The sequence below is a fragment of the Dendropsophus ebraccatus genome, chromosome 2 (assembly GCF_027789765.1).
Source record: "Dendropsophus ebraccatus isolate aDenEbr1 chromosome 2, aDenEbr1.pat, whole genome shotgun sequence".
Lineage (NCBI taxonomy): Eukaryota > Metazoa > Chordata > Amphibia > Anura > Hylidae > Dendropsophus > Dendropsophus ebraccatus.
The window spans coordinates 169816366-169832414 of NC_091455.1; the positions used below are offsets into that span (position 1 = coordinate 169816366).

The 16049-nt window shown below is 39.2% G+C and overlaps 1 protein-coding gene across 3 annotated transcripts in view; it reads left to right on the top strand.

The window, feature by feature from the left end:
• The window catches only part of TBC1D5 (TBC1 domain family member 5), a 404938-nt gene that overhangs the window by 129977 nt on the left and 258912 nt on the right, over positions 1 to 16049 (top strand). For all 3 annotated transcript variants that reach the window (XM_069958701.1, XM_069958699.1, XM_069958700.1), the window contains one exon: positions 14932 to 15051. In XM_069958701.1, the coding sequence (XP_069814802.1) occupies positions 14958 to 15051 (94 nt within the window). In that variant the 5' untranslated portion in view covers positions 14932 to 14957. The remainder of the gene's footprint in view (positions 1 to 14931; positions 15052 to 16049) is intronic.

Genomic DNA, 16049 nt, shown 5'->3' on the forward strand with positions numbered 1-16049 from the left:
GTCCTGTACAGTATATAGTGCTGCTCTGTAATGTCCTGTACAGTATAGTGCTGTTCTGTAATGTCCTGTACAGTATATAGTGCTGCTCTGTAATGTCCTGTATAGTATATAGTGCTGCTCTGTAATGTCCTGTACAGTATATAATGCTGCTCTGTAATGTCCTGTACAGTATATAGTGCTGCTCTGTAATGTACTGTACAGTATAGTGCTGCTCTGTAATGTACTGTACAGTATAGTGCTGCTCTGTAATGTACTGTACAGTATATAGTGCTGCTCTGTAATGTACTGTACAGTATATAGTGCTGCTCTGTAATGTACTGTACAGTATATAGTGCTGCTCTGTAATGTACTGTACAGTATAGTGCTGCTCTGTAATGTACTGTACAGTATAGTGCTGCTCCGTATTGTACTGTACAGTATAGGGCTGGTCTGTAATGTACTGTACAGAATATAGTGTTGTTCTGTATTGTACTGTACTGTATATAGTGCTGCTCTGTAATGTCCTGTACAGTATAGTGCTGCTCTGTAATGTCCTGTACTGTATAGTGCTGCTCTGTAATGTCCTGTACAGTATATAGTGCTGCTCTGTAATGTACTGTACAGTATATAGTGCTGCTCTGTAATGTACTGTACAGTATATAGTGCTGTTCTGTAATGTACTGTACAGTATATAGTGCTGCTCTGTAATGTCCTGTACAGTATATAGTGCTGCTCTGTAATGTAATGTACAGTATATAGTGCTGCTCTGTAATGTCCTGTACAGTATATAGTGCTGCTCTGTAATGTAATGTACAGTATAGTGCTGTTCTGTAATGTCCGGTACAGTATATAGTGCTGCTCTGTAATGTAATGTACAGTATAGTGCTGCTCTGTAATGTCCGGTACAGTATATAGTGCTGCTCTGTAATGTACTGTACCGTATATAGTGCTGTTCTGTAATGTCCTGTACAGTATAGTGCTGTTCTGTAATGTACTGTACAGTATATAGTGCTGCTCTGTAATGTACTGTACAGTATATAGTGCTGCTCTGTAATGTCCTGTACAGTATATAGTGCTGCTCTGTAATGTCCTGTACAGTATAGTGCTGCTCTGTAATGTCCTGTACAGTATATAGTGCTGCTCTGTAATGTCCTGTACAGTATATAGTGCTGCTCTGTAATGTACTGTACTGTATATAGTGCTGTTCTGTATTGTACTGTACAGTATATAGTGTTGTTCTGTAATGTCCTGTACAGTATATAGTGCTGTTCTGTAATGTACTGTACAGTATATAGTGTTGTTCTGTAATGTCCTGTACAGTATATAGTGCTGTTCTGTAATGTACTGTACAGTATATAGTGCTGTTCTGTATTGTACTGTACAGTATATAGTGTTCTGTAATGTACTGTACAGTATAGTGCTGTTCTGTAATGTCCGGTACAGTATATAGTGCTGCTCTGTAATGTACTGTACAGTATAGAGCTGCTCTGTAATGTACTGTACAGTATATAGTGCTGCTCCGTAATGTAATGTACAGTATATAGTGCTGTTCTGTAATGTCCTGTACAGTATATAGTGCTGCTCTGTAATGTCCTGTACAGTATATAGTGCTGCTCTGTAATGTAATGTACAGTATATAGTGCTGCTCTGTAATGTACTGTACAGTATATAGTGCTGCTCTGTAATGTACTGTACAGTATATAGTGCTGCTCTGTAATGTCCGGTACAGTATATAGTGCTGTTCTGTAATGTACTGTACAGTATATAGTGCTGCTCTGTAATGTAATGTACAGTATATAGTGCTGCTCTGTAATGTACTGTACAGTATATAGTGCTGCTCTGTAATGTAATGTACAGTATATAGTGCTGCTCTGTAATGTACTGTACAGTATATAGTGCTGTTCTGTAATGTACTGTACAGTATATAGTGCTGCTCTGTAATGTAATGTACAGTATATAGTGCTGCTCTGTAATGTACTGTACAGTATATAGTGCTGCTCTGTAATGTAATGTACAGTATATAGTGCTGCTCTGTAATGTACTGTACAGTATATAGTGCTGCTCTGTAATGTCCGGTACAGTATATAGTGCTGTTCTGTAATGTCCTGTACAGTATAGTGCTGCTCTGTAATGTCCTGTACAGTATATAGTGCTGTTCTGTAATGTACTGTACAGTATATAGTGCTGTTCTGTATTGTACTGTACAGTATATAGTGTTTTTCTGTATTGTACTGTACAGTGTATAGTGTTGTTCTGTAATGTACTGTACTGTATATAGTGCTGTTCTGTAATGTAATGTACAGTATATAGTGTTGTTCTGTAATGTCCGGTACAGTATATAGTGCTGTTCTGTAATGTCCGGTACAGTATAGAGCTGCTCTGTAATGTACTGTACAGTATATAGTGCTGCTCTGTAATGTAATGTACAGTATATAGTGCTGCTCTGTAATGTACTGTACAGTATATAGTGCTGCTCTGTAATGTAATGTACAGTATATAGTGCTGCTCTGTAATGTACTGTACAGTATATAGTGCTGCTCTGTAATGTCCGGTACAGTATATAGTGCTGTTCTGTAATGTCCTGTACAGTATAGTGCTGCTCTGTAATGTCCTGTACAGTATATAGTGCTGTTCTGTAATGTACTGTACAGTATATAGTGTTGTTCTGTATTGTACTGTACAGTATATAGTGTTGTTCTGTAATGTACTGTACTGTATATAGTGCTGTTCTGTAATGTAATGTACAGTATAGTGCTGTTCTGTAATGTCCGGTACAGTATATAGTGCTGTTCTGTAATGTCCGGTACAGTATAGTGCTGCTCTGTAATGTCCTGTACAGTATATAGTGCTGCTCTGTAATGTACTGTACAGTATATAGTGCTGCTCTCTAATGTAATGTACAGTATATAGTGCTGCTTTGTACTCTACTATAGAGAATAAACTGGGCACTTTTCAATGTAATATATGGATACTGCAGGAAATTATTGGTGGGTGCTGGAACCAATTAAACACCTTTACATTATTTCCTATGGAAAGACACTGATCGGTTCTCAAATTGCCTTCTGGAACCAATTAAGTTTGAGAACCGGGTACCACTGTAAAGATAGAAAAAAAAAATCACCAAAAATTCTTGTTTAACATAAAATCACCAAAAAACTATGTTAAATATTAAAACATTATTTTAACAGTCGGTCATTTTCTGATGACACATTCCCTTTAAGTTAAGAGGGTTATCCAGGATTACTATTTCCTTATAAAAACAGCACCACCCCTGTCTCGGGTTGTATGTGGTATAACAATTCAGCTGCATTCACTTTAATATAACTGAGCTGCAAAACCCACACCCAAACTGAGGACAAGCGTGGTGCTGGAAGAAAGTGGCCATGTTTTTCTAAGCCTGGATAACCCTTTAAATACTGCTGTGACCAGAAAGGCTTCTACAGTAAGACCTGTGCAGAGTCTCTGAAAGTCCTCGTCTTTTCCATTTTCCATACATACGGCTAAGTTTTGCCGTCAGATGCTTATTTATGTGTTAGAATACCTCCTGTAAACACATTACAAAAAAAGTTATGCCATTCGCTATAAACAGGGATTACAGGGCAAAAATGTTGAACAACAACTTGTCAAAATATTTTCCTGTGCTAGTTAGATTTTGTGCCTTCCGTGTCCTCTCTTTACCATCTCATTTTCTACTTCCATATCACTGAATGAGCAATGTAAAAACACTTATTTACATTGCCGTGCAGCTGTGCATCCCAGCAACACCTTTCCCACACTTCCCATGCTTTTCATGCACAGTGACCTAAGGCGGCTTCTGTCGCAGAATATCTTCCAGCACAATGTATGTGAAGGCCATCTGATTAAGGCATTTTTTTTATGTAGAATATCTTACAAAAATAAGATCTAAAAACACAACTTTTAGTTGAGTTCTTACATTTCTGTTAGAATTTGCTTTTGTCAGGATATACTTATAAAGCTGGCAACGTGAATGAATGTTAAAGGGGTAGTTCCCAAAAAATATTTTCTTTCAAATCAACTGGTGCCAGAAAGTACCAGAGATTTGTAACTTCTATTAAAAAAAAAAAAAAATCTTGTCTTCTAGTACTTAGCAGCTGCTGTATGTCCTGCAGGAAGTGGTATTTTTTCCATCTAGAGGGCAGGAGAGGTTTTCATTGGGGGTTTGCTACTACTCTGGACAGTTCCTGTCATGGACAGAGGTGGCAGCAGAGAGCACTGTGTCAGACTGGGAAGAATACACCACTTCCTGCAGGACATACAGCAGCTTATAAATACTGGAAGACTTGAGATTTAGAAGTAAATTAAAAATCTCTGGCACTTTCTGGCACCAGTTAATTTGAAAGAAAAAGATTTGGGTGAACACCCCCTTTAATTTTTTTTGGTACAGCTTTGCTGTAATTGTATGAAGACATGGGGGGGATTTACAAAGACTGGCGTACAAGTATATTAGGCCCCGCCCCCTTTCCCCAGCAGGATACACTAAGAGGCGCACGCCTCCTAGTGAATCCGGCCGGCCGAGTGCCCAAATCTGCACCCGGTGTACAAAATCTACAGCAGGTGTAGATTTTGATCATGATTTATGCCTCCTCCCCGTCTTATCACGCCCTCACAAGCTCCGCCAGCCCGTTCATCAGGCGAGTGGGGCGTACGTTAGGCGTATGCCAGAGAGAAGGGGCGAATCTGCACCTTCTCCCTGGCGTACACCTCAGGTGTACGCTTCGTAAATCCCCCCCCATAATGTGAAATTTCATAGCCCTGGTGTAGTACAAGTGCCCCCCCATTTTGTCATGCACTGTAAAGTATTGGTATTCTCATTTGGCAGAGGAACCATTGTTCTATCTCAGGCTCCAATTTCAGGTGATACTACAAATTCTAACCCTGATATACTTTTTCTTTTTGAATAGTCACTTCAACAAGCTTCACAAAAATCAAAAGTACAAGCAAATGCACATTATTAGTGAAACTTATCCCTTTTTCTACCTATCAGGCCTCCACCTCCTAAACTCATCTTTTACAGTGAAAACAGCTCAAGTATTTCTCAAGACAGATCAGCTCGCTAAAATATCCATTCATAAAAGTCTAGAGAGAAGGTAGGGGGGAGAGGGGTGGGGGGCAGTGTGGATAAGATTAAGGGAGTGTGCAGCTTAAAATGCTCAGTACTGCTATATAATGTTCTCCATGCTGCTGTGGGTGTGCTTTAAAGCTATAAGGGAGCATGATCCCCTTGTGTGTATGTGTGTTTGTGTGTGTAGTATAAGAAAGATGTCAGGGAGGCTAGCCTCCATCCCCTAGTTTATTAAAAATTTAAAATTAAGAATGGAGCCTGCACAGGGTAAAACTGATGAAAATGTAATTCACAATCATGTAAAGGGCAAAATACTGTGTATACATGACAGCTTAACCTAGTAACTTTTACAAACATCCACAATACATTTATAGCCAAGACTTTCTTTTCGTTTATCTTGTTGAAATAAACACTCACGAGCACCACTATTCACGTGGACACCATCTTCACGTCCAGCATGGATGCTCTAAAGTCCACACATAACACCCTGAGATCACAAGTGCTGTGGTCTACATAAATGAACGTGAATAACCTAGTATGCTACATTAACCGTTAGATACAGTTATGTCATGGCTAAAATTCTGACACATATCCGCAATTATTAATAACGCACAGATAATATCCAGTATTGTATTATAATATTGATTGTAAGATTCACATTGATATCATGGCGCCTGATATGACTACTGTGTACATAGAGATAAAACACAGTGATATTATTGTAATGGGATATGACAGGGATATCACAGTACAGGGGCAATGGCCGAAGTCAAGTGACAGCATGAATTAACAGTTACTATTCAGGGATTATAGGGATTGTACACACTGTAAAGTCATAGGGCATAGGGGACATTGGACACATTGTGATATCCTCATGCAAAGTATTGTAAAATCTATATTCATATTCACAGCTTTAGACTGAAAACATGAGTGATGTCACAGCACATGGATAACTATAGGATTATAATACAAGAACAATGCACACAGGGAAATAATAAACACTGAGAAGGTGGACAAGGTACAAAAGCAAGCTCTTTACCTTCTATAACTTCACCTCTGACCTTTTCCCAGTTTATTTCCCTATTGAAGTAAAAAAAAAAAACACATAATCTCAGTAGGGCATTGCCTAAAATGCAGCTGTCTATATGCAACCTATACAAATGTGAAAAGCGTACAGTTTCTCATGTACATTAGGAAACTGTAATTTCCTGATATACTGTACATGGATAGGGCTTTGTACTAACAACATATGTGTGAACATTGCACTAATGTGATTGTGTTACATCACAGTGCAATAATGCATACAGTGTATTATTCTATCATGTCCTAGGCTGTGAGTTTAGGGCTGGCAATATACGGCTCATGAACTCCTGCATGACCTCTGCTCTAATGTACAGAATCTTTGACTTCATACACTTGTTGGGCCAGTAACAGGTGAAATCATCAGCCGCTGCAGGTTTGCTTAGAAAGTGTGAATGAGAGGTTTGTCGCTGGTGTCATGGGTAAGATCTCTTTCTTACCATGCTGTGCTCAGTCTCTCTTCCGTAAACAGCACTGTAAGCAACAGGGAGCAATTTGCAATGTCCCACGAGTGAACTTAAAAGGAGACAGGAAATAATTCTGCAAGGGGAATACGGGAACCGAATTGTCTTTTCTTTAATTGCTAGTATAATTTTACAAATTGCTTTTAGAACTTTACAATTTTAGGGCAAGAAGGATATCTGCATTGTAAAAGCTCATTAAGACTTCAGCCATTATTAATTAAGAAGAAAAACCATAGGATTCTTACATTAGACGTGACACAGCTCGGGGTAGTACTATGTGTTTTCCTAGAAGTGCACATTGTGAGGCCCGAGTTCTCAGTTTCATGGCAATTTAGAAATCAACATTATTTCAGCACTGCAAAAATATGTGTAGATTATTAAACATTGTCAGTCTTAGGTATTGTCGCTCATAGTCTTAACAGCAAGACTTTTGACCCATTGAGCAGATTGTATATGCAGGTTGTAAAGGACTGTAGTTAAAACGAATGTACCATCAGGTACATTCGCTTTAACACAATCCACGGATTTTTGAACTGCGGCCCGGTTCGCTTTAAAGTGGGCTTGTCATAACCCTTTTTCTGACTTGAAATAAACATAATGTACAGTAAGGTTCCTTTAGCTAGGTTCACGTCATATTTTTGGCCCCATGCCAGGCTAAACATTGGGAATCTATGAATAAAAGGATCCTGAAGTATCCCGATGTGCAGCCTGGTGTGGGGCGGACAGCTCTGTTCATGGGCAAGAAGTAGTCATTTTGTGACTGTTTTGTCTATTTCCCAGATAAATACTTCTTTTGTACTGCTTCCTGTACTGGGTGGGAGCGGGAATGGGGGAGGGGCATGGTCTGCATAGCGGGGTCTACAGCCCTGTACTCTGACCCAGGAAGTCTCCCTCACCTTCCAAATCATAGCAGATCCACTTCAGGCTGGGGCTTACATCAGGGGACAAGACTGTGGAGGTAATCTCTCCATAGCTGTAACCCCTCTCTACTGGACAGAGAGTGCTGCTATACTATGCCCACATCTGTCCTGCTCATTCCTTCCTGCTCCCTACAGTCTCTGTCAGTCCTTGTGTTTCCCATCCTCTCAATTACTGTACAGTAACTTATAATATCACATATTCTGCTGTTTCTGAATGTTTGTTTAATTGGTTTTACATGTTATTCAGAACAATAAACCATTTTTGTGGAGCCAATTGTCTGCATTTCTATGATTTCTTATGGGAAAATTTGCTTTGGTTTAAGAGTGGATTTGGATTACAAGCATGGTCCCGGAACAAATTATGCTCGTAATCCAAGGCACCACTGTATATCCTAAGGTGATGATGACGATTGTAGTAATAATAATAATAATAATAATAATAATAATAATAATAATAATATTATTATTGAAATATCATAAGTGTAGACTAGATGAAGCAGGTGTTTCTTTTCCTGTCCACAACCAAATTATAAAACCCTTATGGATAACAAAAATGTTTCCTTTTTTTAAAAACAGCACCACCCTTGTCCATGGGTTCTATACATATATATATATATATATACACATACATACATACATACACACACACACACACACACACACACACACACACACGTGTGTTTATTCTGGGCAGGATTACATTCACTTACTTTAAATTTAAAGTTTTCAATTTGGAAGAACTCAAGGAGGGTGGGATCCCTTTGTGATTGCATTGGCGGCCTCAGTGAGTTGTAGCAGCAACCCAGGCTTTAATAAGGACTCTATTAGACTTTTGAATTTTAAAGTGACTAATTTTCCTGTAAAGTTGAACTAAATCAGTTACGTTTGCAGGTCAATCTTTGGTTTCAGATCTGTCTGCTGAGTTATTTTGTGTGTTATTCTTGATTTACTATGTGTGTAGCTTTTTGTCTTCTCTGTACATTATATGGGTACAGTTCCACATGTAGTTCATTACTGGCATGCCACAGGATTGTATATTATCCTCAGGTTTGTTTGTTGCAGTCGTACTGATAATTGTGTCCTGCTGTGTTGAGAATCTATGTTAAACCACATGAGAGAGATTAAATAGAAAACATTTGACTATTACAAAGTGCGGCTGCTAAGAATTGATTAGGGTTTCAAGGCAGCATCAATGGGCGATATTAAATATTGAATGACACGTGTAAAGACAAATGCTGGCGTATATATAATTTATCTGGCCCGTTAAATGGATTTGTCTTGCAACATGCAGACCCCCCACGGTTATCGAGACTAATCTGGTGGGGGCTGGAGTAAATAAATAATAAAACCGCTTTATCGTACAATCTAACAGTATTAAATATTAAGGCTTTCAGACAATTGATTTTTAATTCTTAATCAACTTACTTTCCACCATTTGTAGCATTGTTTGGAAGTCTAAATTTAGGAAAACAGGATGAACCTTGAATTAATATCAACAGGAAAAACCTATAAATGATTAAGGGTGCCTATTACTCATATGAAATGTTTATGCAAATCTTGCTGCAACAGATTCATAAACGCTTTATACTTTTGTTGTTTTAACAAATATATATATATATTTTTTTAAACTAATTTTCTGTCTGGTTTCCAGGTGACAAAATGGTGTCAATGGAGGGAAAATTAGCCTACTGTTTATTTATTGGTCTAAAACACTATATATTTATTTATTTACTTAAAATGCCAAGAAAATATTTTTTAGAGAAGTTAAAAAAAAAAAAAAACTTGGCAAAAATAGCGACAAAGCTGACAAGTTAATTTAGCCTAAAGTTTTGATAAGGCTAGGTTCACACTGCGTTTTCAACATCCGTTTAACGGATCTGTTTTTTGTAAAAGACGGATTGCAAAAAACAGATGCATTAGTGTGCATCCGTTTTTGATCCGTTTTTCCATTATAAAAAAAAAACGGATCAAAACGGATGCGCTTTTTTTTACGCACAATAAAGTACTGTTGACACTACTTTTTTGACCGTTAAAAAAAACGGATCCGTTAAACGGATGCTGAAAACGCAGTGTGAACCCAGCCTTACACAGATTTTTTTTTTCATGTGGTTTTTGGATCCAGACATGGAATCCGTAAGGATTCTACACCTGTAGGTCGAAAAGCAGACTAGCTCCACTAAATGAAACTGACCCGCACACAAACTCATGTTGAATCCACAGCCTATAAGCTGCACATTCACGTCAGAAATATGAGAACATTACTCAGAGTTCTACCTCAGATTTCAAGACTGATTTTTCCAACAAAAACATCCATTGTGCAGAACTTATTTTGAGTCCCCAATGTTCTGTGCATAGATTTCAAAAACCGTAGTGCATCAATGGTATCATCCGTATTTGTGGGGTATTCTGCAGCTGTCACTGTGGTAACATCCACAACATCTGCAAAAAACATATATCTCATAGACCTCCGTTGTCTTGTGCAGAATTTTCAGAATCGTTAATAGGTATTTGGAAATTAATGGGATATAAATTTACCTATTATAGCGACAGGGTACAAACAAATCGCTCACTGTGGTTTTTGCTCTCTGGGAAAAGGGGAGAATGCAACTTTTTCTGGTGGGAACATGCCAACTACACTACCAAAGTTATTGTTATATAGTCCCTGTCTTTGGTCTATAGAGATCTTAATGGGCAACTCTTCATTCTGGACTACCATCTTAGGTCCCAAAGAATGGTTGTCAGGAGCTGCCTAGAACATGTATCGGAAATAACTATGCACTTATAGTCCTTATAGACGTAGCAATAAATCTTTTAAGCCATCGCTTTACGATTTGGAAGCAACAATTGTATTTTTCCAGCGATTGTCGTTTAGATGAGCAGATAAATTGTTGTGAAATCTTGTTTTTCTGATTATTTCATTATTGTTCAACTGATTGTTTTTGCTATTACACAGTAAAAACAGACTGTTTAGAAGAAACTATCTAAAATATATCAGTAAATGACCAGCGCCAATTTATGATTTATGGTTGAAAGACCACGATTTCCAATTTCTCGTTCTTCACTTAATCGTTAGCTGTATTTACATGAGCAGATAATCCTTCAAATGCAATCTCTGTATGAACAATAATCACTCTGTCTAAAAGGACCATTACATTTTTAACTTTCTCCTGGAGGTGCCCTTTCTTAGTGGGAACCATAAGTTGGAATCTATAACAAGAGATGAGCGCCCCTGGCCGAAGTTTGGGTTCGTACGAACCTGAACCACTGGCATTTGAATCCTGCTGTCTTCCCGTTCCATGGGGAAGGTGGCTGTATCCCTGTTTTCCAGGCGGGACTCGAGCTGCCTCCACCTTCCCCCCTGGAACGGGAAGACATCGGGAGTCAAATGTCATATGAACCCGAACCTTGGCCCAGTTCACTCATCTCTATCTATAACTAAATTATCCATTTGGGATGTGTTGTACAGCCCTGAGGCTTCATCTTTATTTTTGGATTTTGAGAGCGAACGCTGATTGATTGGCCATCTCTGAAAATGAGAACCGCCTATATTGGGGAGAGGGGGGGGGCATATAAAATGTGCAGAGGGCCCTATAGCGATGATGAAACGCTTGATGTAAGTTTGCCCTCTTGTTTGTATATGTTAATGCTTTTGCGCCCATTAACAGGATCCCTGCTCAAATTTTCAGCATCCATTAAACTAAAAGACAGTAGTCACCCTGGACAGCCCCCTGCTGTCATGCACTGCCTCTGTTGTGCAGACATCCTTATCCAGATACAACCTTTTCACACTCTGATATATGTAAGGATACATAAAATAAAATGTAGGCAATAAAATAAAGTTCTCCATTTGTTGTTTCAATTTTGTGTCAAACGCGCCTCGTAGCTGTAGTAATATTGGTATTCTCCAAAAATGGCCACCTGCAGTCTGTGGGGGTGACAGGTGCACGGAGCAGAAATGGATGTTCTTGATCACTCCTTGTTTGTGGTTCTGAATAAGTTATCACATTGCATGAATTTAAACATATTCACTAAAATAGGTACACAACCTAGAAAACCTGCAATACACGCATAACTTTATCATCATGAACACGGCGAAACCATCTGCTGCTTCTGTCTTCTGAAAGATGGCTGTTAACCCTTTATCAGGGAGCGCACATAACGGAAAGGTTTAATGACCAAATTATACATGCCTGGGTTATTTTATGCTTATTGCATACAGATAGAATTTTATGTAAGCAGCCTCACAGAAAATTAATAATTTACTTTCATCATTACAGGAAAGAGGGCAGTCAGTCTAATAGTCCAGAAACAAGAAGTCAAGCATGGTGAGATCAGCTCACATGGCTTACTTGTCTGCGATCCAGAGCCTTTACTTACTACTTGATTGAACTGAAATATGACATTAAAAACCCATCCAGTATATTCTAGTGCGTTCTCTTTCATCCAGTGACACATTTCTCAGCGGCAGCTTCTTCCCTGCGATAACAAAGCATTGATTGCATTTATTATCTATTGATTAGGTGCTGCTGCTATTCGCTAGTCCCTGACCAGATGAGCTTCCACTCTAATCTATAATACAAATGCTAGATGTGTTGATCATATATGCCTTGTACTGGGGAATTGCATACATTGCAAAAACGGCTTAAGGGGATTTTAATTTTTTCCCCCCTTTATACTTGTACAAGAAAAGTATTGTGAATGTTAAAGGTATCTGTCAGATCTGTTTTATGTTTAGAGCTGCAGACAGTTGAAAAGGTGGTAAAACAAATAATACCTGTCTCTTAGCTGATGACTGTTCGCCAAGTAATAAATTATTGTACACTTTTTTTTTTTTTTTTTTTTTAACCTGTGCTGTAAAGGCCATGCTGAGCTACAGCATGCACGCCTCCTCCCTCCGTCAATCCTTCCTGTCCTGTATGATTGATGTACAGGACGTGGTGCTGAAAGACAAGCAGGGAGGGATGGGTAAGGGGGGAGCTGTGCAAGCTGCAGCTCATCTCCTTCTCTATGACAATTGAGCTTAGAAGGAAAACATGATTTTATAACTTTAAAGACTGTCAGCAGCAGCTTAACGATGGATTACGGAAATGTATGCCATGCATGTCCGTCACTTTACGACGAATGGTATACATTTACTCTATTGTCTGTAGGGGCTCTATGAAGCGAGCCCAGGAGCTAAGCTTGCTTCATAGAAGGTGAGGACCTAGCAGCGGGGTTCTCAACTGTCTATGATGGGCCGCTGCAATCATATGGCCGCCCGCCATTAACCCCTTAAACAGCGTTTAAGTGTGACAGGAGCCGCTTCTGTCACTTACCGATCAGGACCTCCGCAGTGCGCAATCGAATTGCATGACTGCCAGAGGTATGCTGTTTATCTCTGTGCATTCTGATCTTCAGTCCTCTGGTAGAGTCTGCCTCAGGCAGGCTCTGTTAGATGATAACAGATAACACTGATAAATGTTATGCAATGGCATACCATTGATCAGTGTATGCAATCTTATCATTGCATGTAAAAATCCCCTTGGGGGAATTAAAAAGTACAAAAAAAAAATGTTTTTAATTTCTTTAGTTTTTTATGACACAGCCCCTCCCCTAATTAGTTTAAATCACCCTCTTTCTGATTTTATTAATGTATTAAGATATAACATTGTTGTCAGCGGAAATGGTGTAAATGAAAAGAGAGGGGGAAAAACACCAGGATTGATGTTCAAAAAGTCCTAATTACACAAATATGGTATCAGTAAAAACTAGAGATCATGGCACAAAAAAACTTACACCCCAAACAGCCCCATAGGTTGCAAAATACTAACCTTTCTAAAAGTCACAATAGAGAAATTTTAATTATGATTAATTGCTGTTAAAGAGTCACTGTCGTATTTTTTATTTTTTTTTTGCAGTAATAGCCCAGGCGATTTTAAGAAACTTTGTAATTGGGTTTATTAGCCAAATATGCCATTATCTGCATTTAAAAAGCCTTTTCCCAGGTCCCCCCCCTCCCTCCTCTTTTCCATCCACTGCAAAAAATCAGGAAATTGTGACTTGTCGCATCAGACGTACCCAGTCTGTTCTAGGGAGAGGGGAGGGGGAGGAGGAAGGAGGGAGTTAGTTGACAGCAGAAAGCAGATAACAGAGGATTACAGACACAGAGCTGGATGACAGCTGTAATCAGAGCTCAGAGAGGTCAGTGGTGACTGTCAGAGGAGATAAAGGGTGAGGTATCTCTAGATTAACTCTTTGTTGTCCTGTTTTGGCCTTATATTTAGCTCTCTCCATAGGAGAACAATGAAAACAGGGGGGAGAGCTTCAAACTGCTTTTTCGTGATAAAAATGCATTTTTCGGCTAATAAGCCCAATTACAAAGTTTCTTAAAATCGCCTTGACTATTGATTTCTGCAAAAAAAAAATTCACGACAGTGACACTTTAAAAATAGAAAAATGTTAGAAAAGGTATGTAAACATGCATATCATTGTGTTTGTACCTACCGATAGAATAAAGACAGCTGGTCAGTATTAGGTTACGTTCACATACTGTAGTACAGCGGCTGTTTTATTACAGCACAGCACAGTTATGGGCACTTTTTTACATGTTCCTGCAGCTGATACTGCCGGCCGTCTGCAGGAACATTACTAAGTGGTTATTTAAATTGTTGGCACCTTTTGGGTGTGCCTGCAATTCAATTAACCATTGACCTCAATACAATGGACGGCCATAACATTGTGTGAACAGACTTTGAACAACGGCTGCTGTTCACAGTGTGCTGGGCAGGAATAATTGACATGTCAATTATTTCCACTTCTGTAGAAGAACAGCGGTCGTTGTTGGGTGCACAGCTGCATCCTTTCTTATGATCAGCAGCAAAGAATACATTGTGTGAACATAGTCTTAAAGTGCATTTTGTAGACACAGAAACCCCCCTAAAAGTTAAGAAGTAATATTTTGGGGGTTCTGTCATTTTATGATGGATTAAAAGGCACTGTTACAAAGTACACTTGTTCCTGAAAAAATAAACCCTTAAAGGGGTAGTGCGGTGTAAATCATTTGTTCACTAAATAACACACATTACAAAGTTATACAACGTTGTAATGTGTGTTATTTAAGTAAATGGCCCCCTTCCACATGTTTCCTTCCATTCACGCTAGACCCGGAAGTGTGGTGCATTATACTAACGTATTTGCTGTCAACCCCAGCCGCTATTTTGGGACAATAACGTCATCTTCAGGAGGCCGGCCAATCCGCTCCAGCCATCCCTCACGCCAGCCCCCCTCCAGCGCGTCATCAGCTGCTCAGCCGCGATTGGCTGGGCATAGTTGTCCTCATTAGAGATTTAATTTGCATGAATAGCATGGATTCCTGAATCATTTCAGTTTAGTTTAATAATTTACAATTGTCCCTTTTCTCTTTTAGAGCAACTTTTTAATGTGAAGTGCAAAATGCAAGAACCTGCGCCCCAAGCTCGCCATCCTTTGCAGTCTGAAGAAGTTGGGTTTGACCCGTTGCAGAGTGATCTAGGCAAGCAGGATTTAGGTAAGAGGCTATGGAGATACTATGTACTACAGTAACGTAGAGATGTGTGAATGGTGGGAATCCTATGACACTATATACAAAATATGGGAACCCTAATGAAGGCAACAACACGTCAGCCCGCTCAGGCTTATCAAATATTGGCTTGTTTAATGCACATGTCATCTCCTTTCTGCAAACCGTACGTTTTAATTTGCACCAAATCTTCCATTAAGCATACCTTTATATCATGGATAGCTATGGATTTGGTTGCTCCATAAGTAAATAAATGCTTTATTTCTGTGTGATTGACACAAGGCATGCTTTTCATTATGGAAACCATAAAATCAAATTAAAATAATTGTAGTTAAAGTTTGCAGTTCTTTCAATTTAGGGTAATAATAAGCTTTAATCCTACTGCGAGCTGCATGGGGAGAGAAAACTGTCTGTGATTATGTGTGTCACTGTGCCTCGGATTCTTCACTCACTCGCTAGCAGTGACAACATAGTTTGAGGAAGTGATGAGCCTAACAAGCTGCTTGAAACGTGATCCTTGTCGCGAAAACATTCTGCGAGTAGTCTGTTATACACCATGACACCTAAACTAATTTTCCAGTCATTGAACATGTGCATCTGGAACCAAGGAAGTGAAATTTATTTGTAATCTTAAATCTAAAATAACTGTGTTGTGCATTCCGCTGAAGTCTCACGCTGAACATGCCATGCACAGCACAGGCTGGATTATAGAAGCTGCAGCTAGGAGAAGGCACAGCATTGCCCGGATTGGGCGGCATAGTGAGAACTACACTTCTGTGTGTACCACCTTATAGAAACCAGATGAATCCATCCTTTTTATGTCAAAGTACCTTCATCTACAAGCTTCTTTTCATAGTTCACCTTATCCTGTAAATTGTAATATATGCTTTTCGGGGTCAGAGCTCCGTTATGCATGGATGAAGCCCCGGCGCCCTGTGTCCTTTCATACTGTACATACAACACAGACTATGGCAGCCGCTGGCTGT